We start from the raw sequence: 21937 nt of genomic DNA on the forward strand, positions 1-21937 counted from the left end.
ACATCGTACTTTCGTTTTCACCTCATAAGCAAATGATCATCAACTATAGTTCAAACTTAAGGGTCTTCATCCCGGCGAAATTAAAATACCACTAATTTTACAGTAATTATGTGATATCTTCAAATAGATAAAAGATAATCAAAAGGAATAATAAGAGCGCCCTAGACAATATTATTTTGCATGAGGTACCGTTATCACAAGTCACCTAGTGGCTTTATGTCTTCAGCTGTTTAGAAACGCGAAAATAAATACCGATTTTCAAAATGGCTCGAAATCGAAAGCAGATAAGTGAGTCGTGATAACGGTTTCTCATGTAAAATGATATTGACCAGGGCGCTCTTGTTCCACATTTCGATTATCTTTTATCTATTTGAAGATATCACGTAATTACTGTAAAATTAGCGGTATTTTAATTTCGCTGGGATGAAGACTCTTAAGAACAACACTATTTTTATACACAAGGTTATTCACATTCAATTTCAAATGAAGGATCTACAGGTTAGACTCTGTTTCAATGTAATAGTACATGTTTTGTCAGTTTTCTAGAATTTTGTATTCTTTTATTTGACACCTTTCCTCGTAACAGCCAATCAAAACACAACTATACAAGTTAAGCTTAACGAATATTTTATGTTAGGCAGACATTTTTCTTTAACAGTCAACCTTGCAGATTAACTTTTAATAAGTTTTTTTTTTTTCAAAATATTTCACGAAATAATGCACCATGAAAGAAGGAAGACACGATAATGTAGAATAATTATCACAAATACAACAATAGCTCATGATATTTAGGTAGTAAGACGGTTTTCAATTATTCAGAAACGCAAGAATGAATCCGAAACATACAAGGAACTTAACATGATCATAATAAGCTTCAATAAGCTCATAATAAGCTCAAAAGAAAAAGATAACACATATAGCACACATATATAGAAATGAAATGAAATCTTTAAGTTTTACGTCCCACGGTTATGCCGGTTAGGCTAAAGGAGACGGTGATGATGAGAGATGAGTGAAATGGTGGAATGAAGAAAGTGGGAGGAAACGGGAGAACCCCGAGAAAACCCACGAGCACGGTGTTTGTCCACCACAAAGTTCACTTGGCGGGGCCTGGGATCGAACCCGGGACCCCAAGCACCAGAGGTGAACGCTCTACCACTGAGCCACCGCGCCCCCCACACACATATATAGAATATGTGTAGCTTATTGCCACAAAAAGCTAAACTATATCACGTGAACACACACACACACACACACACACACACATATATATATATATATATATATATATATATATATATATATATATATATATAAATTAGAACGTAGATGAAGATGAAAAATAACACTTCGCAGAACAAAATTCTAAGAACTCTGAATTTCGGCCAGTGGAGTACACAAGGAAGGGTTTCGGGATTATTTATTTCCCTTAAGTAAGATTTTATGGAAAAATAAACATTTTCTATATTAAGATACGTATACAGAAATCTCAAAATCTTGAAAGATGATGAGTGGCTCGCTTACTGGAGCGTAGTCGCTTACACTTTCACCTTTGGTGTGAGCGGTTCTGGGTATGATTCCCAGTGAGGACACTCGGTCGAAAAGGTGTAAACGCTTTTTCAGTCTAGTCACCCTGAGTGAGGTTTCCTGGGTTTACCTCATTCACATGAGGCAAATGCCGGGATGGTATCTAAAATAATAGTCCCAGCCCGCTTCCTTCCTTCCTCATTCCTTTCTTCCCTTCCAGTTCCCCGGACAGTGGTCATGGTCAACCCTCATATGTGTGAGGGGTAACATGGCCATAGATGCCGATAGCTCAGAAATCTTATTCTTTGAAAGATTATGAGATTGAGTTCTTGAACCTCTCTCTCTTGATGGAATTCTATATATGCCATATATTAGGCCATTGCAGGAAATGGGAAAAATTTAAAAATAGAATAATCCCTGCGATAATAAATATCCCTCTTTCGGAAGATAGGTAATCAGAAATTCATGTTTCACCTTGTCAGCATTGCTATAGGTAAAACAAGAATAAGTCAAACAAGAAAACACCTAAGCGAATAGAAGCAGAATTTTTAAGTAAAAGTCATCCAAATTTTTTTGTACGCATATATCAACCAGGTATATACGATTTTCACCTGTAAATAGCAGCACGTACTAAAAGAAAGTTTGCCTAATACAATATCATAAGCTGAGCAAGCAAAAGGCTCTTGAGAAAGATCTTTTCCATCCCATGTTTAATGTCCAGCAACGAAATAAATAATAGAAAACACTTTTTCTTCTGCGCTAATCAATGTCAAATCATATAGAGGCTGATTTACTTACCAAGTTTCAACTGCTGCCTTAGCATATTAATGGTCACATTATAAGGATGAAAAGTGATAACGCCTCTTCCCTAGCGTAAGGTATTTGCCCTACAAAATAATGACGTCAAACATACGAAAAATCAGGGGCACTAGATTCAAGTTTCAGTTGAAAGATGACCTTGAAAAACAAGCAAATGGTTTGTGGTAATGATGTCAGCACATCTCAAGCTGGTTTCATCCACTTAGTAGAACAGCTGGCAAGTTGAATAGTAAAAGTGTGGTGCTTCTTGGAACTGTTCATTCATTTAAACAGGGCCATGTTATTCATGAATTTTACTTATAAAGTCAACAAATATTTTTCTACAGCTGCATTAGGAGATTGATTATTGTTCAAGAGACATAGGACCACATTTCGTAACGATTTGCGTTAACACAACGTAAAAATGTGCGTATTTGTTTATATATTACGCATATAAGAGCAGTTGTAATTTAACTTTAGATGTTAGTTGCATTACACCATACAATTTTTGCGAAAGCTAGTATTTAATGAACGCAATCTTTTTTCTATTACTGTAACCAATCACTTAGTGGCTCATTTGTATCAAATGGCAAAGATATTTGACTTTTGTACGCGTAATATAGGGTTCAATCTACACGTACATCAGAACCTACGATCAGATCCTATGTAAAAAGATTCCTTGATAGATACGATTGTCACAATCCCGGTCACAATTAATCACAATCCCACTGTTATTTTACTAAGTAACGATCTACATTATGACACAATAATTATGCTTTTATAACTTGAATGAATCTCCGTTTTGTACAAAGTTACATTTCAGGATTCACAAATTTCTTTTGATATTTGAAACAACAAATATCGGAAACGTTTATGTTTCGAACTGCGGTGCCTTAGTGTCAAGGTTCAACTCTCGTTACTACAAGGTCACCTTACAGGTCGTGTTAGTGACCTTGTTAGTCGGCTACAAACGTGCACGAGAACTTGACCAGACGCTCCCTTTACTGTTCTACCGTTGTTCTAAAGATTTTCACTTTCATATTCTCCCGTAGGGGAAGAAGCGAAATCTTTATTCAACAACTGACTTTTATGCCCATTATGCTAAACGATACACAATGAAATGCAAGTGTTAATAAATTTTAATGTTGATTTGGTGGAAGTTGAAGAGGTGGTAAGAACATCGACAAAACATACGAAAACGATGGTGTACACCACAAATTCCAATAGCTTACCAGAGGACCTTCTTACCAGTAGTAAGTGCTTTACAATGTAGTGTGCATCCAATCCTGTACGGTTATTTTAATCTACGGAATACAGGTGAATATACCAATAATAATAGTACTCTTAATTAGTAATAAAAACGTTCTCACTGTTGGACTTGTGGCTAACGCGCTTTTGGTGTACGGGAACCAGGGTTCTCTTCCCGGTAGGAGAATCTTACATGATAGTTTGAACTCATTACGGTGGTTAGAATTCCACCTTAACCTGTAGTTCACTTATATAATCTTGGTGCTAAAAAGAGACGCTAAATTCCAACCAACCATAATAATGAAAACACAACTTGCAATGTTTTGTGAAAAACAAAAATGCCATACAAAAATTCTTAATTAGGAACACACGCAAGAGAAAGAAACTTGAGATAAAATGGAATTTTTCAGTTCAATATATCATAATTAGGACCTATGCCTGTTAGACTAAAGGAGTCGGATGATTAAGAGATCTAATCACTGCGAAATTAAAATACCGCTAATTTTACAGTAATTATGTGTTATCTTCAAATAGATAAAAAAAATAATCAAAATGTGGAACAAGAGCGTCCTAGACAATATTATTTTGCATGAGGTACCGTTATCTCGAGTCACCTAGTAGCTTTCCGTTTACAGCTATTTAGAAACGCGAAAATAAATGCCGTTTTTCTAAATGGCTGGAAATCGAAAACAGATAAGTGAGTCGTGATAACGGTATCTCATGTAAAATGATATTGTCTAGGGCGCTCTTGTTCCACCTTTCGATTGTCTTTTATCTCTTTGAAGATATCACATAATTACTGTAAAATTAGCTGTATTTTAATTTCGCCGTGATGGGGCCTCTTAAGGCAAGGGAATAATGATGGAAGAATTGGTGGAATGAGAATGTGGTAGGAAACGGGAATAACCCGAGAAAACTCACTGACATGATGTTGTCTATTACAAACTTACCTGTTCCGCCAGGTGAACTTTGTGGTGGACAAACACCGTGTGCGTGGGTTTTCTCGGGGTTCTCCCGTTTCCTCCAACTTTCTTCATTCCACCATTTCATTCATCTCTCATCATCACCGTCTCCTTTAGCCTAACCGGCATAACCGTGGGACGTAAAACTCAAAAATTTCATTTCATTTTCAAACTTACCTGGCCGGAGATCGAATCTGGGACCCCAGACACCTCTGAGCCACCGTGCACCCCAAAAGAATCTTGAAGAAACTAACCATGCATACACAGTGAAGTTAAAAATCGGATTCTCTAAAATAGAACGTCTGTATCCTTCCTTCGTTTATTAAATAACTTAAACATTCAGAAATCTGCTTCTGAATTGAAATAAAAAATTCGTTCGCTAATTATGGGTTAGAAAAGAACGGAGTAGTTCCACTTTGAGTTTAAACTAAACATACAATATGAAAGTAATTAATATAATGTTTTGTTATTTTTATCAATAAGACGAGTGTAAAAACTATTTAATCTCCAAAAGATGCGGTGTGTTTTCTTCATCTTTTCAATATATGCATTTGTATGTATGTACGTATATACTGACCGATGACTGAATTAATACCATCTATCTAATGGCATGTAGGTCTTTCTTGCACCTTCGGTACAGTGGCAATTGTACTGCAGGCGAGATGAGGTAGTCGTTTGCCTCTTTGGTTAAACTATATGTAATGTGATCCACAATGCTGAGATGAAAGAATGGCGTGTCGAGAGACCACATGTGCTTTTCATGCGTCTCGTGTGCTTAAACGGCTTGAAATTCGAGAATTTTGGAGGCCATGAAAAATGCTGAAATTTTGCATTGTATTTCTCAGACCATTCATGTACAACACGGTTATGCTATAATTAGGTGCATTATCGTCTTAAAAGACACTATTTCAAAGGAAAAAAGAGCAACATGGTTGGATGACCAGTCTGTCAGGAAACCGTAGTACTGTACATAATCAAAAATCACCAGTTAATTGAGTTTTGCCGTATGAACATAGGCTACAATAGCCAAAAATCCTAAACTAGTGAACACGATTACTCCAGAGCCTAATAGCATCTATCCCGCCAACAGATACACACATCTATTCCAAAATGAAACATAAACCTACATCAACAGATCAACAAACTCTCTTTCTGTTTTCTAGCGTCCACTTATCATGTTTGCACTAGGAGAATGAGAAGTGGAAGGCACGGGGATATTTACTTGTATAGACCACACGTGCGAGTATCCGCGCATTCTCATATTGGATATGTTTACATCGATAGTATTGGATACTCAGCTACCACCGTACTGCGCCCGATGATTATGATGGTAATCCAATAATCATATCTAATAATCATAAATCTTGGGATACCCTCTTCAGTATTGGTCATGGTTCGTTAAATGCTCCTATTGATACAAGTCTTAATACTTTCACTTCAGTGCACTGCGTCATCATGAAACTCACGTAGCAGCAAGATCAAATCAAGTATTCTGAGGGATTGTCATAAGTCACTGATCGGTTGGTATTAGGTACAGGGTGTAATTTCATTAATGTAACAAACATCGGGAGGAGTTCCCTGACACCGAGATAAGCAAACAAGGTCCTATGAACGTATAGCATAATGGGCAGGTTGGCAGAGTTAGCGGGGGTCGAAAGCGTGAGAACAGTACGTTCGAAGTGGTAGATATCGATTGCAGAAAGGCAGAAACGTACATTCGCCTGACACATCACAGCCATCGATGACATTTCTGTATGGACAGCAATGCATATATGACAACGCCAGCCCATGGATTGGCGAGCCCATTCGGAGATACCTGAGTCATGACGAACAGTTGCACAGTCGTTATGGATATGTTGTCATTGACATCGTTGATAGAAGTAGCGTAGACCACACTTTTAATATGCTTCACATACAGAAACCAATGGATTCAGGACTGGGGACTGGGAAGGCCAATGCACTGGATTACCACGCACGATTCACATCTTACTAAGTTGTTGTTCGACCATCGGCGGACATTCATACTGAAGTGTGCGGGCTTCCCATCATGCATGTGCCATATGTTGCGGCGAATCGCTAGGGGAATATTTTCCTATAATTCGGACAGTGTATACTGCAGGAAAGTCAAATACTGTGTTCCATTCAGTTTTCGGGGAAGCATGAATGAGCCGAACAGTTGATCATGGAAAATGCCACATTATACATTGAGTCCAAATTGGTGTTGATGATGGAAGACAATTGTATCATGGGGATATGCATCTGCCCTCATGTGTGTGTTATGCATGTAGACAATACTATCCTTTCGAAACGTAGTCTCGCCAGTGAACAGTACTGATACCTCAAACAGTATGATGGAATGGTCTATTGAATGAACATGGTTGGAAATCCGCCTCTGTCAGTTCTCATACCTTTGAAGGTACTTTCATGTAACTCGCGCTACCCAGTCATGTGACTAACATACATTTCACGCCTAAGTTCCCTCGTACACGTACCTGGCTGATTGTCCACAACTTCTAACACACGTTCGTCCATAACAGACGTTCGTGTTCTTACGCAGCGAGATCAACCAGCATCTACATGAGCAGGTAGTACGATCCCTGTTTCACACACGCGCCGATAAATTGCTGCAAACATCCTGTATGATGGTTAGTGTTAGTTAGGAAAACTTTTCTGATAGAGTCGTGCTGCTTCACGCGCATTGCCATCTGCATGACCGTACGTGAATAGCATGTCGGTCTGTTCGAGGTTTGAATAATATACTATGTTTTAGTTGAGTAGTTGAGCACTGACACTTGTCCTATTTGACACTTACAGCACAATAAACGTACTCCTGTGCTGTAGCGTTCCTGAACAAACTTGAGTGTGTGAATCGAGCAACTATGTATTGAGCACCAGTGCCACCTTTAGACATTGTAGGCCGCCATCTATAAGCTTATTGGTTTTTGATATCTATCGCTTTGTACTTACTGTTCCCATGCTTTCGGCCATCGCCAACTGTGTCAATATGCCCAATATATATAATCGAGAACATCCTTACATACGCGCACACATATGTATACATACATACAGATCAAACAGAGAACCACCTTTTCTTAATTCGGTTACTAATAAAACAAAATGACATATTGTGTATGATCGAATCAGGGAAAACAGCGAAACCGTTTGAAATGAATTTTCGGATATGGTTATAAATTATCTCCAACTTGGATTTTATCATATTACTTTGATTAAAATTCATATTTTAAGTTGGAAATAAGGGAGCATATACCACCATTTTTGAAAGTGTTCGTCTTAACCTTAACCCATTTCTGCATGATTTTTTTCTTTTAGCGAAAAAAAAAATCAGTATTGTAAATCCTCATATGGGAACTTGAAAAATGAATTAAAACTTGAACTTTAGATTTTTCACTTAATTCCAACGAGAAATAAGTAAGTGCCATATATGACACCCTTACAACTCACAAAGAACATGTTTGGCAGATGACACCAAAATCTCTTATTCATACACGTCAATATCTCACACAGCAGACAAAATAGTCATTTGATGCCTTTGATAAATCACAAAAAAGCTAAAGTTAAAAAGGGGTATGTGCGATATATGGCACGGAATGCGGTAAGGGGTTAAGTAGGTATGCCATATTTTTTAATGTAAGTAGGCGCGTAGTTACTCCCATTAATTATTTTCTTGTTTTTAGTTACTAATGAAAATTTCTGTGAAATATTGCTTTAGAGGTAAGCCTTGTATTATTTCCCTTGAATATATCATTAACAAAACTTAAAATTTTTGCAAAATGTTTCCGCTTTCACATTCTTCTTTTATGAACAAAAAGCACAATCCTTGTCCTGGTAGTACATCGACAAAAATTATGCTCATATATATATAATTTAGATATTTTAGCAGCGCTTTCCGTCACACTGTGTGGTATACATATCTCAACGTTCTTTTCTGTAATTGCGGATTTATTAGACTCATTTTAGGATCATGTAAATAAACGAGTTTTAGGGTTTGCCCCAAGCTGCTTGGAACAAAATGCGAGGGATGTGCAACAACCTTTTAAAATAATGAGCCGTGATGAGAAGATCAGTTTTGTCGTTGAACCTAATGTACTGGGTAAATTCAAAAATCGCTTGATTCACATAATACTAGAGAAAATATCTATTTCAAAGCTGTCTCAATCCAACAGGTCCTTTAGTTTATATATCCTGAACGAATAGATCCAAATAGAATCAGAAGCCTCATTCTAGATCTCACTCTATTTTTGTCTGTTAGTTTAGTTTCTCTGTCACGCCTAGATTTTTCACTTTCTCTTAGATAACCTTATATTTGTTGTGTTGTTCTTTATTCTCACTGTGATATCACCAATGATCAAATGAATTGTTTCTATAGCACAATTTCTTGTGTTGCTTTCTTCGTGGGACGTGGAAGATGAGCAACAATGAAATATTAGAAACATCTGGAATAATTTGCGTAATTTTCTCCACTTCGTTTTCTCATTTCTACCAATAAAAATGTTGTCATTTTCTTCCTTAATATTGTGTTCGTCATCACATACCTCCAGTGATGTGTCATATTACAAATCATTTGCATAATTATCTTAGTAATAGTTAGGCTCCTAGCCTGGATACTCATCCACGTCTGAGAGATCAGCAGCATTGTCATCAAGAACAAGTCCTTGAAAGCGACTCACTTCTTCATGAATATATGTCTATACAAACTAATGTACATGAACGAAGACAACGTTGACTATACTACTGACAATACTATAAGGATTGACTCTTAAATTTCATTTTTGCAGATAAATAATGCACTTCAACCTCAAAAAGCAAGGGAACCTATTTTTACAAAATGCAAACGTAAGAAGGCGGTTAGGGGTATCTAGTACTAGAGGTCTGCACGGGCTCGGGCCGGGCTCGCGCCTACAAAGCATATATCACTTCGGGCCCGGGCCGGGCTCAGGTTTGTAAAATTTAAAATATACAATCATATCTTTCGGGTCTAACGTTTTAAAAATACTGTACAACGATATTTATTGGGCTGTAATTTCTGGAGAACTTTTATAGCAAACTGGGAAAGGAAACCTCTAATTGCTCTAAATAAAAATACAATTTTGCGTTAATTATTAAGTTTCTGTAATTCAGGCTTATTTCGGGCTCATTTGATTATCATACGAGCTCATGCCGGCTCGGGCCTAAATGCTGAAACATATTTTCGAACTCGGATCGGGCCTCATATTATAAATTCAATGGCCGGGCTGGGCTCGGGCTAACACTTCCGGCCCGTGCAGATCTCTATATCTAATACTCCCAGCTACTTTAGAACACTTTCACAGTTCACACTGCTTGCTCAACATTGACATATTTGATCATAGTAGAACATTTGTTCTATTTTAGGAAGGATCTGAATACTACAAAAGTACAGCAGGCCGTGAAATTTAGGTAGGCATAAAATAAATTAACAGGCGGTATGCTGTACCGTGATGAGCCTACTTACAGGTTAAGAGGGACGAGAGGGATTTTTTTATATATGTAAACAGAAATGAAATCTAAAAATGTTTGACTAACTCCTCATAGACCGCTGCACGAATTTGATTATTTGTAGTATATAAAGGCACCACAGCCTAACTTAACTTTTATTATATTATCTACAAAGGGGTTAAGAAGGGGTGAGAGGAGGGTTGGGAAGTAGTGACATGTAATAAATCGAAAACGATGACCAATATTAATGTTTAATCCATAGTTTCGAGTTCGTAATGATGAATAATGACGCATCAGCATTGGGGGAGGGCGTGGTGGAAAGGAGGGGAATCGAAAAATAACCGAAAACCGTCAATATTAGAGTCTAACTCATAGCTTTTGGGGTTCCTGAAGTAAATAGTGACACTTCTGATGTTGTTGATGTTGTCCAAGTTCACATTTATGTCAGATCAGAACGAGGGTTTAAAGGGGTAGGGTGAGAAGTTGTGACACATAAAAATAATCGAAAATGACCGGTATTAGTGTCTAATCAATAATTTTCGAAGTCGCTGAGATGAATAGGTTCCCTATGACGTTTGAGCCCTTGTTCAGCCCCATCGGTATGAGGGTGGAGAACTATGACGTAAAAATAATGGAAAACGATCGACATTCTGAAGTGAATAGTGACATTTTCGAATTCGTTTAAGTCCAAAACTCATCCCTCATCGACATGGAGGTAAAGGATGACGATAGGCAACATATAAAAATTATCACCAGATTTACCATTGAAGAATTCAACTAATTACTGTGACTGGATATGTACTTTCTTTACTCATAAGAAACTAATTTTATAATTTTAGGTGATTTTAACGTAGGTGGAATAGATTAGGCTACCGGAAATATGTACATAAGTAATTATTATACTTTACAAAAGCTTAAAATAGTTTAACTAAATAGTATTCTTCAGTTAAATCAATTGAATACATCATAAGGCCCCTTTGAGAAGGACAGAGTACCTACTGATAACCAATATGAAAAATAATTCTATATTATTTGAAATTTCATCTTCAACAAAAATGGATCATTTCCATCTATTGTTGCTATTTCAATGGAAAATAACAAAAAAAATATAATAACAACTTTGGTAATATCAAATCAAACCAAAATTTATTATTTGAAAAATGCAGATTTTTATATGTGTATATAATGTAATTAAGGAAAGATCGGATAGATACAGGGAATAGTGATATTAATATAACGATCAATATATTGTAAAACAATATAAACGATGTACTAGATAATTGTGTACCTAAGAAACCAATTAGGTCTAAGCAAAAGGATGGACAAGGACAAGGATCAGGCCTGGTTGAACAAGGAACTGAAAACATTAATTAATAAGAAAAATCTTATCTTTTCTCAAAGCAAGACAAATGAAAAGCACGACATGGTATCAAAGATAGTAAGATTAACGGAACATTATCAAAAAGGACTATTTAGAGGCGAGAAAATAATATTATTTGGGTCTGGAAATATAATTTTGTTAATATCAAGAACAATATCTATTTCTGGAAAAGATGGCAAGCAAATACCAACTGAAATGAAACATAATGACAAATCAGTTATAGAATAAATGATGTGGAACTATTTAGAAAAAGTAAAATGTTTTAGGATAAAAAAAAATTAGACTCAACGTATTATGCAAATAGTCAGGATGTAAATCCTCATCGCTCGTTACTAATCATGACGTAACGGATATATCCAATAACACTGAATCTAATGCAATTCAAGCGATTAACCTATTTGTGCCCATTGCCGACATTGGTCGACAACCTCTGACGTCGACATTTGTGAGGTTTCGGAACCTCTGGAGCTGAAATAAAAATCGGGGTAAAGGGTACAACTTTTTCTAGTGTCGGTTGGTATCACTGCCTACGATTAGGTGAGCGACATCCCGCTCTGTGTCACTTGGTGTGTATTTTGTAAGAGATATAAAAAATAGGAACAAATATTTCGAAAAAATAATTTGGGCAGAAATGGGTTAAAGTGATCAAGGGAAGCCCTACTACTGGTCTTGACAATATCTTTTATTATATGGCTTAAGCCTGTAGCACCGGATTGTCAACTGTTCTAACAAATATGCATCCCTAAGAAGTGGTGAGTTTTCTTCAATACGGAAATAAGTGACATTGTATCAGTACACAAAACAGGTGATCGTAGAAATTTAAAAACAAAATAGAGACCAATAGCATTAGTCAATTAATTTTGTTAGATATTTGAAATTATAATACACAAACATTAATTTTTTAATGTAAAATTAAATTAAACGAATTCCAGCACGGACGGGGTTTTACAAAGGGAAATCGATTGTAACAAATCTTGTACATTATATCGATTTTACATATTTAGATCTTAAGAATAGATACACGTAAGCACTATATATTTAGATACATCAAAGTATTTTGATTCCATAGAGCATGCACTTATTATTGAAAAATCAGTGAATATTGGCTTGTCTCCTCTGTACATTTACTGGTTTGTAAGCTACCTTGCAAATAGAAAATTCTGACTAAAAACTGGTTAAATAACCTCTGGTCATGACTGTATAAGGAATATCATATTTAGATATCTCCTTTAGACCCCTACTTTTTTCTCTATTAATTCTTAAAATATTAAATGTTCAAATATTCTATTATATGTCAAGATTTAAAATTATTTAGAATAGTAAACAGTGAATATTATAACTATTTACTACAGGATAAGTCAAATATTGTTAGCACACCGTAAAAGTAATGAATTACAACTAAATTGTGAGAAAATTATATATATAATGTACCATATATGTTATAGTACATTATGTATATTTATATGTATATATTATATAATATATAATGTACTAACAAATCCCAATGCTATGTGAGCAAACATGTAGTTAATGTAGTAACACTGCATACATAAAGTAGAACAGGCTTAGGTATAGTGTTTGACAGATTGACAGAAATATGAAATTTTACTATCATATTAATAATATAGTCCAAGAGACTAGAAGAATAATATAATTCAATTTCAAACAATGACCTGAGTTTAAAAATGTATATTTATGTAACATACTTGCAAACTCAAGGCTAAAATTTGGTGTAGTTCTTTGGAGCACTACATGTACAACATTGGGGAAAAAACTTGAGTCAGTTAAAATATGTCTTATTAGGCTATTATGTCGAAAAATGAATGGAGATTACTGCTCAAGAAGTTATGAATGTTGAAATCAATTTTAGGGATTACAGGTATTAAGTTATAGGAGAAAAACTTATTGAAAGAGATTTTATTCAGAGAATAATAGACAATAGATACCATAGTGAATACTGCTTACATAATATAGGTATAAGGGATGAGGAGTGGATCAATATTAGTTTCCTTGAATCCAAAATCTGTAATTTCAAGAAGAATGGTCAATTCTTTTAATCTACTTTTAAACATCTATTCTCATCAGTACAAAAACCAATTTTTAAAGTTCGACAAATATTATTTGTAGTTCTTTTGGCGATGTATCTATTTTAGAACTAAAAAGTAATTAGTATTAATTTGAGAACAAATTATTGTTTAATCCGATATTATTTTATCATTTTTTTTATTATTTCAGTAGGTAGATTGCATTGTATCCAATATACGTATGTTTATTTTGTCTCATAAGGTGCTGTATTTTTGTCATTATGCTGTTCATAATACAGAAATAAACATTACTATCATTATTACATTTTTTTACATTATTATTTTCTGTGCTGAAGCACTTAATATAAAATAATTATTTAAGAAATTATTGAATGACGGTTTTATAATCTGTTAAGAATGTTTACTCAGTTAATATATTTTTCTAAGTAAAATTTGAATCTTTCCCTTTGGAACCACTTCAGTGGATATGAATCAGCTTTACTCATGTATAGATCAACTATGGATCAACATTGGACAATCCTAATCTTGTATTTTCCCCAAAGCTTCAAATATGATTTTGCGCAAGACATACATAAACCGCTTACTGCAGTAAGCAAACATGCCCACATTTCGTAATGTTTGCAGGAGACGCAAAAACTGAAGGAAACTATCTTTACCATATTTCCACCATAACATGAAAATTGAAGGGGCCACGATGTCCATTGTTATTGCGCAGACAAGTGTCATTTCGGTGCTAAAAGATCCATTGAACTACTGCAAACTATTATAGTCACAAAGAAGGAAATGTGTAAATGTTGGGCATGTTTGCTTTCTCCAGTAAGTGGTTCACATAATCTTTTAATCGTTATGCAAACATCTTTACATGCTGTAACTTGATTAGAGTAAAAGTAAGTGTCCACCCTGCTGGAATAAATCTTTACCGTATCAAAGCCATGAGTTTCTTGAAATATTTTGATATATTACACAGTGTTATTCTGGATTTACAAACCTCTAAATTTACACTGTGTCAGTAACTTCATTATACGCCAAATAACCATTAAGAGCGATAGCTTTTGAAAACTTCAAAGGTGTCAACAGAAACAATGAAAATTTTCCTGAATCCGTTGTACACTTTGAACTATTCTTAATAAGATGAATCAGGAACGTCATTTAGGAGGATCATGTGGAAAATAGCCTTCCCCTCGATTTTTGATGTGTATTTTAATCAATAGAATAGTAGAATACTAATGAAAAACATAAAATTACTAATGTTAGTGAAAAGTCTTTCCGTCCTTTTCGCGAAGCAAAACCTGAAATGACGCTATCGAAATGAGTGCGTATAACCTTTAATTAATATACGAGTAACTGTTACTGAAAACATTGTCCACTAACAGAAATGCACCAAGAAGAATTTTTTTGTAATGCACTGTAGTTTCGCGTATCCACATATAAACAATTTGACCTGTTAGTAATCTGGCCGTCAAAACAGTTTTTTTTTTCTTTTATGTTGTCGTTATCACCAGTCATGGTTTTAGATTTTTCTGGGAAGAGATTTTAATAACTAGGGGATGAAAGTAGCAAAAAAAAAAAAAAAAAAAAAAAAAAAAACTGGTAACTCAAGTTGAAAATAATCAGAGAAATGCCTCGGGAGAATTTTCCCCTTTGAAAACCTCCAAAAATCGTCACTGTTATTACTAAGGACTCTTTTATACATTATAATTTCTTTCGTTGTGACGTCGCGGAACAAGTCGTCAAAATTTCAAACTCAGTAGAAGTAAAGTATTATGCTTATCACCGCAAAACTTTTGCCATCACAACTTGTATAACATGTCGCGTCTTCAAAAACAAGACAAAAGATGACTCAAAGAGGATCTACGTTAAAAGAAAGAAAATTTAGAGATGGTTTAAAATATCTACATTAGGTAAAGAATTTATTATTATTATTATTATTATTATTATTATTATTATTATTAAACTTGACACTGCACAGGTATTTAATTTCTGATATTGTAAGCGAATATTGCATTTGTAAGTAAATTTGTGTAGTGTCGATGTGTATTAAATTGTAATTAAGAGTAACGAAAGGCAAGTAATGTAAACACAAAATTTTAGCGCCCTCAGTAATCTGTCAATTTTGGTAGTTCAGCACATCTCCTCAGGATTTGATATTATGTATTTCCTGGAAGAGTGCTCAGTTGCTTTTTTAAAAAAAATTCTTTCTAGATTAACTTATTATTACAATTCCAACAGCTTTCTACTTCCGTCAATAATAATAATAATAATAATAATAATAATAATAATAATAATAATAATAATAATAATAATAATAGCTTTTGTATCAAATATGAAGGAGAAAGTAAACAATTAAAATATTAATGATCGTAATTCATAAGTGAAATGGTATTGCTAATATATACCGATACATACTCATCCATAGTCACACAAAACAAAACTCCATCATTTATTCATTTATTCCGTAAATTTTACGTTTAAAATGATTTATTACTTAATATTTAACGAGTAGCGGAAAATTTGTTTTCGTTTATAAGCTTGTATTCATTCTGTAACATTACCATTATCAGCATGAATTAAATGGATCTTTGTAGTTAGGAATTTACATACTATTACTTTAAGAAATTTCTAGAGAAAAGTAAACTATTTCAATATTAGAAATAACAACTTCCGATGTGAGAGTATATTACAAGAGAGACTGATAAAGAAATTTTTGTCGAAAATCTTTTAAGTTTGTAAGCAGACAAATAAACAGTGGCGTATTTACGATTTTGTTTCGGGAGGGGCTTTGCTAACTTTCGGAGGGGCTTTGCCTGAAAATGTGAAAATTCTGCAAGATATTCCATATACTTTACTATAGTAAGTAAGATTTCGGGGGGGGGCTTAAGCCCGGAAGCCCCCCCTAAATACGCCACTGCAAATAAACAAACAAATAACAACTGCTTTGTAAAGGAAATACACTGACCTACACAGACACCTTATTTTCGTAATTGTTGTTACTACCTATATTTTACTCTTCTTTTTAAATTTTCTTTTTGTTTTAACATCCTCTTTCCCTCTCTTTTTTGTTTACCATTCCTCATTCATTTGCTACGTGTATTGTTTTTGCTGAAGACGTTTTTACAGACAGGAAGTTGGCGATAGTATAAATGCATAAGAAGGAAGGAAAAACATTCTTCCAAGGAGTGTTGCTATAATCAACACTGGCAATGACAAGACGGTAGGTAGTTATTATAGAAGGAATCGTGATAGCTCCTTCAGGTGTACTTTCACCATGTAATTTTTACTTGTTAAGAGATAAATACAGTAAGTATGTACGTGTTCTCTTAAGAAAATTAATATAATAGAAAAACAATCGGGGTAATCATTTGAAACTTAGAAATTGTATATACAAGCAAAATTAATTAAACATTATTATATTACTTTTATAATTTTTACATGGTAAATATATTTTAGGTCAAATTTGCAGCATAAAAAATATATATACTTGAAAAGAGAACATCTACATTGATGTACAACTAGGGTCTACGGAGCAAATCAAGCAGTTGAAAAACGCTCCTGGAGAAAAATAATATAAGAATTATAACTTTATATATTTAAATTAATAGATATAAGTGCTAATTTATTCAAGATTTTACAGACTCATTACAATTTAATATTAACGAAATTATTTTCATGAAATAATTGATGAATTCATTGCAGTTTTAGATTAGTGAATTCAGTCTAAAGCACACTTTAAAGGCTAATAAAACACGATTTCTAATTATTTTAAGAGAAGCAAATCATAATTTCTTTTTATAATTATATTAAAAGAAATCTAAAATAATTTAGGTTCAAATAAAATGCATTGCCTTTTCATAACGAAAATCGAAGATATTTTTGCTTTCGAGCGACAATAGGGGAGAAGAAACTACTGACCGTGAAAAAATCGAAATTTTAACAAATTCACGAGTATCATGTCTTCAAGATGTCGGAAAAACGATTCGGTCGGTCTGTTCGTGCGTGTCGTTGTATGTACACTGCTCTAGAGGCTATGTAGTGCAGCAAAAATGCAGCAAATGGTCACTGTAAGGCAGCAAATGGTCATCTCTACAGCGTTCAGTATTGGGTTTGATCACTAGAGCGGCTTTAAAGATTGTACACTGTGTTCCCATACTGCAGATGAAACCAGCCAGTAGCTCATATGGTAATACAGGGTGTCCGAGAAGTCCTTCCCTGATTACAGAAATTGATAACTCAGGCTAGAAATAAGATAGAAATATGAAACTGGTGTTGAATTGTTTACAAACTATAAAAGTTTTTGTCTGTGTTAGGTTTGTTCTGTTTGTTAGATCTTGAAATCCTGCAGCAACGAATAACCACAGTCGTTGCATCGATCCCTCCAGTGATGTTGGCTAATGTGTGGATGGAAATTGAATATCGCCTAGATGTGCTACGTGCTACCAAGGGTGCTCATGTGGAAGTGTACTGATGTGACCAAAACTTTTATAGCTTGTAAACAATTCAACACCAGTTTCATATTTCTGTCGTATTTCTAGCCTGAGTTATCAATTTCTGTAATCAGGGAAGGACTTCTCGGACACCCTGTACATTATGGTCTTTAACAGATGTCACAGACATTTTTAATAGGGTCAGGATCCAGAGAGTATGGTGGTCAGTCCACATACATGATATTGTGCTCCAGGTATTCATAACACGTCCCTGATCCGCACAGCGCACTACCAATTTTGTGGAACAAGATCATTGTGGCGATGACAGATTCATGGTCTGGAATGGCATCATTTTCGAAGTATAAATCACATACTTATATTTCCCGGATACTGTGACGGACACAAGGTGCATATGCCCCTAATGGAATATAATGACCAACAATACAGGACGCAGGTAGCGGGAAAGTACCTGGAACACAGGGATATTATGTAAGTGGTATGGCCACTACGTTCCACAGTTCTTAATCCGATTAACATGTTTGGAATTCGCTAGGACGCCCAATTACAGTCCGAAATTCAACACCTGGGACTCTGAATTACCTTGGATGAGTATTTGTAGCTGGCTTCATCGGCAGTATGGGAACATAGTGTGCAGCCTGTATAGCTGTTTGGGTGATCAAACCCATTTCTGTCGATGACATATCAAACCGTGTAAAATCGATCAGATGAAACCTCAAATGGTGGTGCGTCACAGTCGCTATTTCCTGTATTCATGTGTCATATAAACTTCATCTCAGTCCCTGAGTATCTCTTCTACAGGTTGGATTCCGCAGACCGGCATCAGTTCTCTATCTTAGTTCGTGTGTCATTTTCTCTTGGTGTTTCTTACTAAAAATCCATCTTTGGATTACTTAGTCATCTAATAATTTAATTGTCTAACTATTTTTATTAATTAAGCGTCTTCTACAGCTTCATTTTTGTTGATTTGTCAAATGAAAGTGACATTTAATCAGAAATAATTATATTGAACTTACTAAGATTGGTTGCTAGGATATCCTATTTAATGTCTTAATAAGGGCTTTCCGATTGTTGTGTCCATTATGATTTGTGTTCAAAAAGATGCGAAGAATCGAAATATCACACATTTAAGAAATTTAGCGGAAACCATTGTTTTCATAAGAAAAGCGGGGTATTCTTTTGTTTCGAGAGAAAATTATTTCCTTTTAGTTCCCGTCGTAATAAATTGTATTTTTGGAAATAAATTTATGTTGATTACTTCCGTATTTTTGTGAAATAAATGACAATAGGCATTTTAAAATAATAAAGTTCTTTCTCGTTTTGCCGAAAAATGTTAAATTTAAATCGTGTTGTCATGCTTACTATTTGTAAGTGAATTCCGAATGTGTATTTCAACTAGATCTGGTGTTTCAATTAAATCTCAATTTAGTAATAATACGATAATAAAGAAATTTTTTTTGTTTGTAGCATCACACACAATAACACTCTCTTGATGATGCAGACTCCTTTCCTTTTGTATAACAAAATAAAATCGATATGCTTTGGGAGGTATTATCTCATCTGATGTAATTATCATCCTAGACTCTACAATACGTTTTTACTGATACGAAATTAATTATTTATTATTAAATAATACTATAACGAAGAGTATATCATAAAATACTTACCCCTTTCGGTGTTTCTGTGGGTTTTTCTACGTATCCTGGAGGTTTGACTGCCCACACTTCTGGTGTTAAAATAACTCCAAGTGTGAGAATCTGCAAGTAAGAAGAAAGAAAACATAAGGTTTCTAGAATTTTCTCAATACCTATGTCTTTCATACTCCTCGAAAGATACTTTGTAAAATAAATTTGAGTGCATTAAATGAGGAATTTTACTGGTTCTAGGACAGTCAGACAGGGCCGTGCCGTGGAAAATCAACGCCCGGGGCGAGAGTATACCACGGCGCCCCCATACATATATTCCAAACAGTTTTTCGTATCTTTTTCCTTTTTTCTCCCGAATTTTTTGACCCTCTTACTTCGGCGCCCGGGGCCGTCGCCCCTCCTCCCACGGCACGGCTCCGCAGTCAGAAACGTTTTAAATTTCAATTCTTAAAATTTATATGTATTTTAATTCTTTCTTTCTATCATCAAAATGTTGATTAGTCACAATTTCATGGTTCCTGAGTAATTCAACTATATTATAGGCGCATTGCCAGAGTTTGTAACATGACACAATGCTTAGTTTTTAGTTTATCAAAATATTTCAATAATTAAATAAAAATATTGGTTTCACAAAGCAGTTTTCTAATGATTACAAAATGTCACTTTTCCAAGACCCTTCTCAGCCTTAAGGGGACAGACTACTACAAATGATACAAAAGCTAACAATTTTCCCAACTTTTTATAAGTAAAAAGAGATAATGAAATGTAACTTACCACAATAATAGATAATGTTAATCTACACCCGAAAATACGAATCAGAAGAATTTTCAAAATTGCCATCCATAGAAATTACTGTGACCAGAATATGAATTATTCAAAAATCTAGGTTAAGGCAGTAACTAGAAAAATTAACTCAATGGTAATTGATGATTTATCATTTCTTGGTTCCTTGTTAACTACTTTTTATATAATATTTGTATTTATTTTGTAATAAAAGATACTGTAATTTTAATAACTTCCTGTTTATTACAAAATAAATACAAATATTATTTAAAAAATAGTTAACAAGGAACCAAGACAACATGGTAAGTAATCAACCACCATTGAGTTCATTTTCCTAGTCGCTGCCTTAACCTAGATTTTTGAATAATTCATATTCTGGCCACACTGTAATTTCTATGGATGGCAACACTGAAAATTCTTCCGATTCGTATTTTCGGGTGTAGAATAACATTATTTATTGTTGTGGTAAATTACATTTCATGATCTCTTTTTACTTACAAAAATGAAGGGGGGAATGGGCTTTTGTACCATGTTTAGTAGTCTGCCCCCTTAAGTTACATCGCCAGTTTCCAACCTCACAATTGACTTATAGATGGTTTACTATATTGATGAGGAACTTTTTGAAGACTTTCCATTTCAACTCGTTATTTAAGAATGTTCTTAAAACTATTACTTAATATTGAAGTGATAGGTATTTACTAAAACCTTTTTTGTATAGTAGGGAGAAGTGACAGAAAAACAAAATCAATTTGTTTGTTGAAAAAGAAGATAATGACAACATGGGTAATGAAGTAAAAAAGAAAGATCATATGTCAAACTCCGCTGAAGTTTCCGGAATGATTGAAAATTTAAGATTTATTGAATGTCAACTAAATGTTATTAATGACATATTTCACGCAATAAATAAAATTGCATAATAATAACCGTTTAAAAACAATAAAATCAAAACAATCGAAGTTCATAAACTTCTTTAAGGAAGAACAAGTAATTAAGGTTCTTACTCGTGAATGACTGGTTCTCTGTGATTTCAGTAATGTGGCACTGTGAATGTTTAGTGTGTTTTCCATGGTGCTGTGACTTAATTTATGTGCCAGAGTATGTCTTATTTCTTTTCGGTATTGGATCAAACAAATAATATGCTGCCTTAAGGGTGTTAATTCAGGATGGGAATGTTAATTACTAAACTGTATATTTAATAACAGTTAGAATAGCTCTCGTACACACCACTGATTAATTCTGCATAATAAATTTATTCCTTAATATATTTCGCCAATCATGTATTCACAATATTCTTTCACATCATTTGTCCTTCCGACAATTATCTACACTTGAACTACGTCCATTATATATTTATTCCTTTAACTACCCATGCGGGGTATCTCTATATACAGATCACCATATTTACTGACAACAAACTTTCATCCTCTTCTATGCTACAAAATTATTTGGCACCGCAAAACGTGCCTATATTATCCAACCCTACAACATTCTCCCCTTGTTTTTTTTTTTTTTTTTTAATTATCAAATAAGCTTATTCTTTCCTTCTTAGTTTTTGCCTTTCCATCACTCGCCTGGTGACTACTTGGACCTGGTGCTATCTTGATACCCATGGCCCATCTAAAAATAACTAAAG

The 21937-nt window shown here is 34.4% G+C and overlaps 1 protein-coding gene across 1 annotated transcript in view; it reads right to left on the reverse strand.

Moving 5' to 3' along the window:
* LOC145660628 (uncharacterized) overlaps positions 1-21937 on the reverse strand; it is a 98276-nt gene that overhangs the window by 65408 nt on the left and 10931 nt on the right. Inside the window, exon 2 of the mRNA XM_081725910.1 lies at positions 19543-19632. Within this exon, the coding sequence (XP_081582036.1) occupies positions 19543-19632 (90 nt within the window). The remainder of the gene's footprint in view (positions 1-19542; positions 19633-21937) is intronic.

The sequence above is a fragment of the Thermobia domestica genome, chromosome 9 (genome assembly GCF_964235325.1).
Source record: "Thermobia domestica chromosome 9, izTheDome1.hap1.1, whole genome shotgun sequence".
Classification (NCBI taxonomy): Eukaryota; Metazoa; Arthropoda; class Insecta; order Zygentoma; family Lepismatidae; genus Thermobia; species Thermobia domestica.